A 13186-nucleotide genomic window follows, 5' to 3' on the forward strand; every position below is an offset into this window, starting at 1 on the left:
GGAAACATAAACTTAAGAGCCTCGGAGTCCCATGATTTGGCCTGAATGTAATGCACATGTGCAAGATTGTACAATCCAAAAAATCTAGATGATTTCCGGTTTTTAAAAAAGGAATTTTCGTTGATTTTTAATTAGCGAAGCTTGATTGAGAAAAATAAAAACAAATTGGTAATCTTCAAGTACCAATGATATTTAAAATATATAAAACAAAAGACAGTACTTTTCCAATTTCTCGGTATTAGAGCCCAAAAATTCGAGTCTATTATTTTAATATACAACTAGACTTTGACCCGTGCGTGCACGGGTTGACATTGCATATCGGACATTTTCGAAATAGGTACATCGACACACCTTATTATTGACATTTACATAACAAAGCTATAAGCCTACAATAATGCTATTAATTTCAGTACACTTTCCTTAGTTTGAATAATCTAACTGTGTCTCGGGAAAGCCCTCATCACAGTCAGAGTGCCTCCCTTATACCCTTAATGTAGCAGAAAATTGCAGAACCGCTCCGGAACGATTTTGGAGAAAGTTAATGAAGTTGCCTTGAAAATAACAGTCAAATTTTTTGAGACTGCAAATACCTTTCGATCAACTAAAAATTTTAATCCATAGAATGGAAGAATTCAACATCTTTTCACCAACGTACACGTATTTTCTTTGTAAAACTGGGTCCGTAGGACATTATTCATTTTTACGATAAAACATATTCTATCTTCACTCTCCTAACAAATATAATGCAACTTTTTAGCATTTAATCAAATATTTTTTGTCATCACGAAGACAAAAGTAAGTACTTAGTTGAAATGTATATTTGTTATTTTATACTTTCTCTCATAAGAAATCATTAATATAGCAAAAGTCCAATGAAAATTTACCCGTATTTGTATTATCATTTCTGAGTTTATTCATGCAGATGTGATATTGTGGAAACATAAACTAAAGATCCCGTTAGCGTGAATGTATTGCGCAAGCGCAGGATTGTAAAATCCAAAAAATCCAGGTGATTTCCGGGATTTTTTGAGGAACTTTCGTTATTACTTAGCGAAGCTTAACTGAGAAAAAATAAAAACAAATTGGTAATCTTCAAGTACCAATGATGTTTTAAATATATAAAACAAAAGACAGTATTCTTCCAATTTATCGGTATTAAAGAACAATTCGAGTATATTATTTTAATATAGTAGTATAGATACTCATGTAAATTCCAATACTTTAGTAAATTTTACTTACTTATTCGACGATCAATATACTACAATATAATTCATAGCTCTATAGAAACAGCCAGATTGAAATCTACACGCCCAGTTTGTTGATTGGTCGAAATCTACAGCGGCTGAAACTGACAAGAAAGTGATAGGATCAAACTTGACACGCCCAGTTTATCGAATGGTCGAGACCTACAACTACTTAGGAAAAATCACGGACTGCACGAAATAATCAAAAAGGTTTTCCCTTTTACTCTTTTGTTATCTGACATTTCGGAATATCGAAAAACAAAAAAAATTTACAAGTCGCCATTGCATTGAAAACTGTAAAAAGTTGTTTCAATAACTTCGAGCTCCTCATAAATGAAAATTTTACAAATAAACTGAAAATTCATTCAGATGTATTTCTTAACGAGCTAATTATTAGAAACTAACTTATTTGTCCTCTGCGTTCTTGTTTTCCATTGCCCCTGTTTCAAAAACACACATGTCCAACATTTTTAAGAGATTCAAGCACTTTATTAATAATATTATTTAGGTACATAGCTAATAATGTAAAAATCACATCCTTAACAGATTTACAAATGAAGTACCCTGGTATCACCCTGCGGAAATCAGTAACAACATATAAATCCTATAATCTCATAAACAAATGTGCAATAAGATGTTGCAATTCCATATCACAGCTACCACTTTTCGTAGACATATACCGGTACTATTCTTACACTAATTGCTAACAGTATCTAAAATACTAAGAATAGTCAAATGGCTTCTTTTTCAGCAAAACCAAGAAAACATCTTCAAGTTTTGTCACCAGATGGATGAACATAAGTCTGAGTTGGGACGAGTTTTCTCCTCTGTAGACAACAATCTAGCCAATCAGGAGTTAGAACTGGACACTTGACATTGGATTTCAGCCATGCTTCAGCAGTCTGTTCAAAAATACATTAACTTGTGTTTGAACATTCAAGACAAAAAATCTAATACTCCTATAGACCTAAATAAGCTTGTGCTTATTTTAATCAGAATCGTATATATATAATGATAACAGTTATTCAGGCTATATTTTACTTCAATGTCATTTTTACCAAGTAAATGAGAATGTGCGTAAGATGTGTAATAATGTTTGTGTTAATTTGCTACAGCATCAATTTTTTTATATTTACATTCAATGTATATTTCCCCTTATGTTTGCATTGGAAATCTGCGATGTTCAATTTTCTATAAAATACACTTTGATAATTCATGCACGCGGTATTCAATTTGTCTGCATCGCTTGGTGTGTTACAGGACCAACGGTATCAAAAAATAAAAGCATTCAATGCTTAAATGAACATTTCATGAAATTGATATCCCCTAAAAAACTTTATGCAATAACCAGTAACAACCCACCTTTCCACAGTCTTGATCAGCAATAACATGGGTTACTTTGGAAGAAAACTCTTTTGAAACATCCCCATCATAAGTGGTAAGGTTAAGGTACATGTACGAATCAAATTAAAAGCAATGATCAGTATCTTAAAAAGTAAAAAAATATATAATTATTTAAAATATATATTATGATAATACATGTATTAGATTAAGTAATACCAGTATATGGTACCAGGATTTCATAAACTGAAAGGTTCAATATAAAAATTATACAAAATTCACATTGTGGATGCCAAAAAAAATGCAACATGGATTTAGTTATCTGTAAACAGTAACGAAGGATATGCAATAATCTGTCTTCTGTACTGTTTCAGCTTATCAGACGGGAAGTTGGAGGGATGTACGTAGATACAGGTACCAGTAAATATGTCCAACAAACTTCTGCTACTGCTGCCATTTATAGAAGTGCTTGTAGATTCTATTTTCTTCTCCTCTGAAAATAAACATCATTTTCATTTTTTTTTTAAGATTACTGAAAGGTTTCATCTTTTTTTTCTCACTATTTAGCTTGGTAGATCGGTATATTTCACTGTTAAATAAAGGAAAATTGAGGTGACTGATCAATTTGACTTAGAAATTGAACACTTATTTTTAACAAACTAGGCCCTATCAATAATATCTGAATGTTTTGATTTGTACCATACCAGTAATTCACCTCTTCCTAAAGATTTTTAAAAACCTTATTCTCCTTTCCTTAATATCTAACCACACTTGGTAATTTTATGTCTCCATTAACTTTCAAGTGACTTACTAGAGGTTGTGTCCTGTGCTGCTGTGTCTTCATTCTTCCTCTTTACTCCCTTCTGTCTTCTGGGATAATAATAGCTATAAACATTCATTAAGGAATATTTCCTAAATGATATTTTATATAATGTAAGTATAAATCAAAAAAACTAAATAATGATTAATATGGTAAGTTTAAAAAAAAAATTGTAATATGTATATTTCATTCCACGTGAACTTAGCATTTCAAACAAACAATAGAATAATATTACATTACTGTGAATTACATGTAAAAATGAACAAAATAGAATTCCCCCTGCCAGTAAAGACAGGTAAAATACCCAGGTAATGGTTCAACAAAGTTTTTAATCAAAGGATACATGTATGTGGGGATTCCCCGAGATGACAGGTGCTTCCTGATCAGCCTCTCTGTTCCGTACCAGTTAAAACCGGGAGTGTCATGGCCAATACGTGGCAGATGGACACTTCCTTCAAGGTAAATTGTTTTATTTACAGTAATCAATTGAACACAACCTGACAATTCTTGACTAATTTAAAAGTCAAATATGTGAGTAGCTTAGCAAGGTACCTTTTCGAGCCTTTGCCAATTTGTACACCATCTTTAGCCCTTCGTTTAGAGCTGACAGTTTGATTCCAGACAGGGAGTTGTTCCGCTTGTCTCTGTGCTGGGCAATAAGTACACAGATCTGGGGGAAATATAAAACTCTAATCATTAGAAATTGTATTCAAACCTCATGATTTCATTTTTTAGAATACAAAAATACAACCATAATATCAATCAAAGTAATACATGTATATGATCATAAGTAGATTTGTAATACATTTAAAATATATTGAAGAATTTTTTAAGTGCAATATTCCTATTGAGGTGTGATGTGTGTGTTGTCTTTACCCAATTTTCTACATCTTTTGAGCTGCCTTCATCATCAAATGAAATGAGGTGACAATCCCCGACATTCATGTCTGAAACACAACAACAAAATATTCATCAAAAATCAGTTAAGGACTGCCAGTACCAGTAAAATAAACTCTGTTCATACATATGCATACCTTTCATTTTAGCTGCCAATTCATACTGCTCTTCAACAGCATGGCATCGTTTGGATATTGCTGTGAAGACGCCACCTTTACCCCACCATCCTGAATCATCTGCAACCGGGAAACATAAGATGTATCAGGAATAACCTGGACATACATTTACAGTGTATGTATTTAAAATTAAGATTTTCCTTATTGTAGAGGTCTGCAGATGGTGAGAAAGATCTCGAGATGTACGTAAAATATTATAACACTCAATGTGAATAAGGTTTAGTGGTTGCTTGGCCATTTTAAAATACAAAACTTTCTTCTTTTTTAAATCATAAAAACTTTAATGAATCTTTACTATATCATGTGAAATTATATCAATAATCAATGCCAAATTTTTACAAAGATTTTTATGTCAACTGTTATTGATGAAGTGTATCTAGTAAGTTTCCAGGTCATTCCAAGTTTAAATGAACCAATATTTGAACCCCAAATCCAGTCTACTGAAATGTAATTTGCTTGATTCGCATGCCCTTCATTTTGTCAGGTTACAAGTACCTGCACAGTGGACAATGAGGTTAACACTGGTTTTGGTCTTTACAGGTTGCGTAACGTCCCCGCTGACATAATGGATGGCTCGACTAGTTTGTCCCTTGTCATCATCCGCCTCATCTTCCAGCCTCAATCCTCCATTTTCTTCATCGCTCTCATCCTCAGATTGCTCATCATCGCTGTCAAACCTCACACAGCTGGAGACATAACTGTTGGCCTTCCACAGCTCCTCACTGATCAATTAAATGATTTTTAACACATTTTAAAAAATTTAAGATAATAACTACAGCTTTGATTTTTTTAATGACAGCAGAATACTCAAAAACTAATAAAACATTTGATAGAAATTTGCAGAAATAATCAATTACAAATGTAAGTCATCACTATATATGAGAGCATTGCCATGCTACTATTTGATACTGATTTCTGACTATTACTTACAGTTTTCTTTTCTGTTGCTCAGCTTTCTTCCTGGCTCGCTCCTCTGCCTCTTTGGCTTTTCTTTCTAAAGTCTCTTTCCTCTGTTAAAACAATTGTTGGTTTACCTAAAGAACCTTCTTAATGGGGGTTTTTATTACAAGAAACTAGAAACTATGTGTATGTGTGTGATAAATCAGTACACCATTAAAAAAAAAAAAATTCAAGAGGAACCTTCATTTCAACACCTACATTATAGCCTTATTTAATTTTTAAATATTTATTAAATTATACGACATAGACTAGTCAAACTTGGGTCTGCTAATGGAATTTAAGTCCATTTTGCTTTGTAATGATACAGTAAATATAGTATAGGGCGCATTAATGGCTACCTTTCTGTTCCTCTCCTCAATCTCCTCTGGGGTGAGGGGTTTCTTGGTCCTCCTTGAGGTCTCAGGCAGAAGACCTGGAAGCACCACAGACTTTTTCTTCCTCTGTGACCTCTCTCCGGACACTTCCTCTTCCAGGATAAGCTGCTCCACTGAAAAAAAGAACCACAACTTTCTTTATCAAACAAGAGAGACTTGTACACTAAGTCCAAAATTGACTTTTTACAAATTCTACTGTCTAGCCATTGACAATTACGATTGATTAAATGGGACAAGATTTATATTTTTTAAGCAGCATTTGTTATGAAAAAGACAATTTTTATTTTAAGTAACCATGAAAAAAAGGGTTTAATTTAAGTACCAGTAACTCAGCAAAATGAGAACACACAACATATGATTTTCTTACTTGACAAAAGGTCATCAAATGCCTTTTTGTCTGCTGCCGATGGTTCCTTGGCATAATCCACTCCCTCAAACTCGTACATACTGGCAGGCCCCTCCTCCAATTCCTCATCATTCTGTCAAGTTAACATGTGCCTTATGTTAATTCAGTTAGAAGCTCATAATTTAGCATTCAATTCATCAATTTTTATTTTGGTCAGTACTTTTTAAATCTGTTCAAATGCAACTTAAAGCATCATTACAATGTTAGGAAAATGAGTTGAGATTTTTAGAATTTTTTCAGTAAGGGTGGGTGGGGTTTATTGACAAAAATTTTTAAAACTTATGCAAATCAAAAAGTTTACTATAAACACAAGAACCTCTTGGTCATTACTGGTTGAGGCCTCTTCATCCAGCTGCCATTCTCCATTGACCGAGGGACCCAGAATTTTTACAAAGTCTATGTCGGCATCTGTTGAGTCATCATCATTTAACAAGGTGTCGACTCCAAACTTAAGAATGTCTTGCATCTGAAATACATGTAAATGAAAAATGTTGTCCATGCAATTCATGGACCTAGGTATTTGAGTGTATGGGAGGAGTGTTAATGTGCCCTTCACAAGATTTTAAAGACTCCAGTCATAAAATGCATCACCAATGTAATGGTAAAATGAAGATGCTATCCATTTACATCTATAATAGGAAAATAGGATAATAATGCAAGAACCCCCCTTATACTGTAAAACCTTAACTTTCATTGATTTCTTGGGGTGTATGCTACTCATGAATTTATCTCCCCCTTGCAATGACTGGTAAATAAAGATTCATGTCTATTCCTTCAATTACATGTATATATATATAAATAATATATAGTTCAATAATTATATGCATTCTCCAATACATGTAATTACTTACAGGGACATGCTTGTCAGTAAACAGAGACTGTTTGTTGAGGCCCAGAGAGAACTCGCCTTCCTCTATAACTTTTTCCGTCAGTTTCAGTTTGTCCTCAGCACGCTTCAGAATTATCTCCTCGACTGTGTTCCTCCCAATCAAACGAATCACCCTCACCGGCCTGTCTCATTAGAATTATTGTCTACAGGTAATTTTTTATGTTTCTCTAATGCACAACATTGTTAAAATTCAATGTTACATCTCATCATAAATCAAAATACCATAAACCAACCTTCATTTGTGATTTATTTCATGATTTACCAGTAATGATTTGGCTAACAGCAAATAAATTTCTTGACATAGCCTTTGAAGATTAACTTTACATATACAAAATATATTCAAAGGCTTGTTCACAGTAAGAAATATTAGGACTACAATATATTTACAATTAAAAATTGGTTAGAGTATTACATGTATCTTCCAAATTACTCCATATATAAGCTGTCCATCATAACTTTCTGGCACATGTACTGTAATATTCTGGGTCTTTTCTTAAGAAATAATAATTTTCATTTTTTAAAATATATATTTGAGGGAATATAGGAATCTGGTTGAATGTGAAGATTTTAATATCTGACCTAGTTTGGCCTATTCTGTGGGCCCGAGCGGCTGCCTGAAGGTCATTCTGAGGGTTAAAGTCGCTGTCCACAAAAATGACTGTGTCTGCTGCCACCAGATTCAGACCCTGGCCCCCTGCCTTGGTACTCAGCAGAAACACAAATGTGTCCGAGTTCTTGTTGAAGTTCTGGACGGCTAGAAATCGCTCCTCACCACGGACCGAGCCGTCCAAACGCTCATAGCTATACTCTAAAAGTCATTAATGTTACATCAAATTTATACTGTTATGCATATACATTAGTATTCATAAAAAAATCTCCTTTCAGTGCCCTATCTTTTTGATATTTCCATATGATACTTTAATATTCATCAAACAATAAATAAGCTTTTGAAGATCCTAAGACTTTCAAAGATTTCAATTTTCCTTTCCTAATAATACATTTAATGGTCATTGACAATATCACATTACAATACACTCATACATTTGTTATGCATTTAATACAAACAGACTACTCCAACTAACTCAAAGACGGATAACAGATATATTAGAAAGTAAAGTATAAATACAATTATATGTATAGCATTCAGATACCTATACTCTTTTTTCATTTTTTGTCTGGAAATAGTGTTACATATACCTCTGTATCCTAAGTAATCTTGTAGTATGTCTAACATGTGGGTCATCTGAGAAAACATGAGGACTTTGTGACCGGTGTTCTTTAGGTAGTTCAACAGTCGATCAATCAGAACAAGTTTACCACTGGCCTCCACCAGGTGTTCACCCAGCTCAAATGGTTCAGGTTCAATCCCTGTCATCAAAATAAATCCACAGCATAAAATTTGTATAAAAGAAGGTCTAAATGATTATTACATGTACAAGTGAAGGAAAATTCCAAAATCGCAAATTTTGAATCTTCAGAATAAAATATTTGTGAGATTTAAAGTGCTTTTTGGTGTTTTTTTTAATCAAAGGATATATACCAATGGACATAACTCTTACAGACCATCAAACAAATAGGGATGATTGACACATTTCCTGAGCTGCATAAGAATGTTCATGAGTGAAGGGGAACTCCCGCCTGGTCGATTTGTGTCAAAAACACCTGGAAAACAAAGAGAAGCATATGGTTTAGATAGACAACACTATATAAGGCAATTTTCCAATTTGATACTCCAATATTCAGTCTTAATGTTTAAAATGAATAAGACAAGAATTTTAAACACAAAATTCATTTACAAACAGCCTTACTAATATCTTTTGTAAGAATGGCTTTGTAGAGCTTTTTCTGAACTTTGGATATGCCATGGTACATCACAAGATCTGACTTCTTGGGCAAGTCTTTCAAAACGACCTCCTTTGTTCGGCGTAAGAGATATGGTTTGATCAAATCATGCAGTTCAGAGGCACCTTTTAAATAAACACATCACAGCAAAATTTGACAATTCAAATTAGGAAAAGACAAAGACTAATTTCAAGAATGCTTTTGATGAAAAAATAAGACCTAGTTCACAGTTGAAGAAAAAAAAATTACTCATCATTTCTTTCTTTGTAATACTTGCATTTACAAAGTCACAAATTTTGGATAAATTATTCAAATATTCAAGCAGAAATGCTGGTATCTTTTAAATCAATGGGGCCATTAAATTTTTGTTGATTTTTGAAAAAGGTAAACAGAAGATCTGTTGGGACATTCAGTAGGAACATTGAGTATTTCATCAAATGGCTTAAATTTACAAAAATGCATTAATTTTGTAAATATAGAATGTACCCACATATTCCATTTTTTCTTTACTTTTTTTTAAATAGAGTGTTATAGTTATGTAGTTGCATTATAAAAGCACAATCACCTTTGTTGTTAGTGATGTCTTTGAACTTCCTCACAAACTTTTCCTGCCCATACAATCGGAACTTCCGCGGAGCCACAAAGCTAAGTAAGGAGTAGAGTTCATCCAGATTGTTCTGTACAGGGGTCCCGGTCAGCAGAATTCTGAAGTCAATATCCCACTACACATCAAGGGAAACAAAAATGGACATTACTTGCCAGTGATCATGATTTGAAACACTACTGTGGATTTGTTAGAATTTATGGTGGCTCAATTTTTGTGGTATTTATGAGTAGCCCTCTCCCATGAATATACATCCTCCATAAATTAAAACAAATTTAGAAAGAATTATCTTTCTTACTGAAACTAAAAACTGACACTTCCAAAATTACATCAACAGGAATAAGTAAAAAACCCACAATTCATAAAAATTGGCCCCCATGAATTTAAATGATTCCACAGTAATATACTCAGAAGTTTGGCTCAAAATGTACTTAAATCTTACTGCAATTAACACATAATAAAACATTGAACTAAATGATCAGACCTGTTATTCATGTACAATTGCAGCATATGAATAAAGTTGGAGAAAAGCAATTCAGATTTCAGACACTATACGTTCTTATGCACCAGATTTGCCATTACATTTTGTGCATTTTTGTCAGACTGAAGATATTTATCCATAATGCCTGAGAATGCACCCAGCACAAACTTAACCTTACAATTCTCAGTTCACAAACAAGTATTACTGGCATGTGTTTATCTAAATATGGCAGAAATACAAGTTCTGATATTCAAACATCTTACATCAGCTAGTGTTCGATATAGCAGGGATTCACTGTTCTTCAGACGATGAGCCTCGTCAACAATCATAGCACCCCACGGTATGGAGGACAAGAAGGCGTCATCCTTCAAGCACAACTACGAAGAAAGGAAAGGACTTCAATGTGTCATCCAAGTGTTGGAATTACACAGGGTTATTTTTGCCCCATGTTATTTTCGTCTTTGTTCACTTGCAAATGGTTTTGGCCCGTCTTGAATTCGCCCAGACAAAGTTGTGAATAAAGAAAGATAGTTTGAGACAGAGGAATTCACTCAGTCTTAAATCCTCCTGCTGACAACGAGGGCGAACTGGGCGAAAATAAAACAGGGGTGAATATTTCCCAGGCCTGTATACAGTTTAGCTTAAACATGCAGTGTGAATATTAATTCCACGCTGTAAAATAAAGAAGACAATCAATTGGGGTTTTTTTTTTGGGGGGGGGGGGGGGGGGGGATAAGATATCATTAAACAAAAATTTTTACATTGTAAAGAAAATTGAAGTGAAACATTCTCACCTCATAAGTGGTGAGAAGGATGTGAAATGGTTCCCTTCCTTTTTTCAGATCACGCTTTATACTGGATGCTAACTCAGCTCGCTTATCCTTGTCTCCAATATAAGTTTGTATCTTAAGGGAAGGGGAAAATCTGAAAGTAGCAGTCATGTTATAGATGGATATCCATGATAAATCCTATCTAGGAACAAATGCAGCAAGACTGGCCATGGGTTTCCGATAGTAAATCTAAGTTTTGACTATAAATTTCCTTATTTGGTACTTAAGAACAATTCTTAAGTATACAGAAATGACCAGATCAAGTCTAGTCAATGGCTCTTCACCGTTGATTGTGGTTCATATTTTTCTTTACTTACCTCTTAAACTCCTCCGCCCAATTTTCCAGCACAGACCGTGGACAGACAACCAGGTTTTGATGATTTGCCTTCTTTAAGTATGACAGAAATGCTATTGTCTAGAAGGAAAAAAAATATAATGATTGCATGCAAATGTATGGGAGCAGCTACATGAAAGAATATACATGTAAATAGATCAGATATGAACACTTATTATATAGAAATATTTTTAATGGCTTTAAGTTCTTTTCCTGTTTAGCTAGTTACATGTTCAGCTATGTCAATTTAAATTGATAATACTGGACATACATTTAAATAGATCAATGATGAATATAGAAATATTTTTAATGGCTTTAAGTTCTTTTCCTGTTTAGCTATATACGTGTTTTATGTCATATGTCAATTCCATAAACAATACATTAAAATAGGCAGTTGGTCATTGCTTACTGTATATAAGCCCACCCCTCTTATCTCAATGTTGTCAAGGACAATAGGCAAAAGAAGTGTGGGGTAGATAAAGTTTAAGAGTAAAGATATAATTGGAAAGCTGATTCCAAGTCCCCTTGATTCAGCAGGTCACAGACGAAGGTTTCATTTCCTTGTCCAATGACATTAAATATTCATCTCCTTGCAATTCGAATATCAATTTTGATACGATTGTTGTAAATACCTGACAGGTTTTTCCCAAGCCCATTTCATCTCCCAGAATAGCTCCATGTTTTTTTTTGGTGCAGTGGATCAGCCAGTTGACTCCTGATAGCTGATACTGTCTCAGGGGCAAGTCTGATTAAAAGATTCATAAATCATACAGTCAGGTAAGAGTTTAAAAAAAATTGACTCAATTTTTTTTCATTTTCTCATTGTACATAAAGCAAATTGACAAATATTTTCTTTCAGAAATATGTACTTTATAATTACATGTTACAATTTAGCCAGGCATGACTGTTTTATAGAACTTAATTTGTCTTAACGAGGCCGAGTACAGAACGAGTACGCACGCTTTCGCACAGCGTTTCATTTGTATTGTGACGTCATCTTTTTGCTTGGTTGACGCCATGGCGTGATAGTTTCAACTGCAGATATTCAGCGAAAATTGTTGAAAATATCTCGTTTGATGCGTAAAAATAATGTTATATTGTGGAATAAACATAAATGTCTCGAAGTATAAGCTATATTTGGGCTCGGGTCAAAAACATGAAGAGGATTCAGCAAGCCTAGCCCTCTGTCACGTTTTCTTAACCCGCCTAAATATAGCTTAATTCATATATTTCAAGAAAATAACCAAGTATTTTATATTAATGACCCTTAATATGTGATGTAATATATTTTTTTATTACTTAAATATGTCTGAATGTTTTAATAGTACTATATAGATCATCTTTTCCGCCTTTGTCAAATAAAAAATAGCCATTATCTGACTAATCCGGGAAATTGGGCATACAAAAATCAACTTTGATAAGACCCCTGGAACAAACCAGTAGGTAAAAGGTTTTTTTTATTTGACCATTTGATGCCTTTTAGCAATAACTTTAATATGTAGAACACAAAAAGAAATCCCTAGGGCAGAAGTTTTGAAAAAATGTAAAAAATATGCAAAATTGATACATTTCAAGCAAAATCCCATAGGGTCCTATGTTAAAGATTAACAAACTTTGAGATGACCCCCTAAACAAACGGTGTGGTAAATGTCTTATTTTTTAATCGTAAAATAATAATTATATCAGTAGAAATTCATGTAAAGAGTTTCATCCAAAAATCTAGGGCAGAACAAATTAGACCCGGCCTCGTTAAACATTGTGAAATGCGCGGTACATTAAGTTTATATACTACATATTACATAATATAATTGTTTATTACCTCCCCAGCCATATTTCTTCAATGTATCATTATCTTTAATGTATTTTTCTGTCACACAAACATCGTCTTCGTCGCTGTCACTAATCATGTTGCTTGTTTGGACGCAGACTGGCAATTTTTGTTTACATAGCCCGGGCCAGGAAGGATAACTCCAAACTTACTTCCGGGT

At 33.7% G+C, this 13186-nt stretch overlaps 1 protein-coding gene across 1 annotated transcript; it reads right to left on the bottom strand.

Annotated features, from left to right (window-relative positions):
- Nucleotides 1-1717: 1717 nt before the first annotated feature.
- Nucleotides 1718-13166, bottom strand: LOC128171680 (chromodomain-helicase-DNA-binding protein 1-like). Its single transcript, XM_052837456.1, has 24 exons — nt 13018-13166; nt 11831-11943; nt 11182-11279; nt 10829-10958; nt 10298-10411; nt 9515-9671; nt 8916-9074; nt 8671-8769; nt 8305-8475; nt 7687-7915; nt 7070-7229; nt 6535-6684; nt 6180-6291; nt 5777-5925; nt 5409-5488; nt 4974-5200; nt 4440-4538; nt 4282-4352; nt 3958-4075; nt 3749-3857; nt 3397-3470; nt 2931-3078; nt 2607-2679; nt 1718-2146 (listed from the first exon to the last, which is right to left on the bottom strand). Exons 1-24 carry the CDS (start codon nt 13103-13105, stop codon nt 2015-2017), a joined length of 3060 nt encoding a protein of 1019 aa, XP_052693416.1. The 5' UTR covers nt 13106-13166; the 3' UTR covers nt 1718-2014.
- Between the last annotated feature and the right edge of the window lie 20 nt (nt 13167-13186).

This window comes from Crassostrea angulata, chromosome 1 (assembly GCF_025612915.1).
Source record: "Crassostrea angulata isolate pt1a10 chromosome 1, ASM2561291v2, whole genome shotgun sequence".
Lineage (NCBI taxonomy): Eukaryota > Metazoa > Mollusca > Bivalvia > Ostreida > Ostreidae > Magallana > Magallana angulata.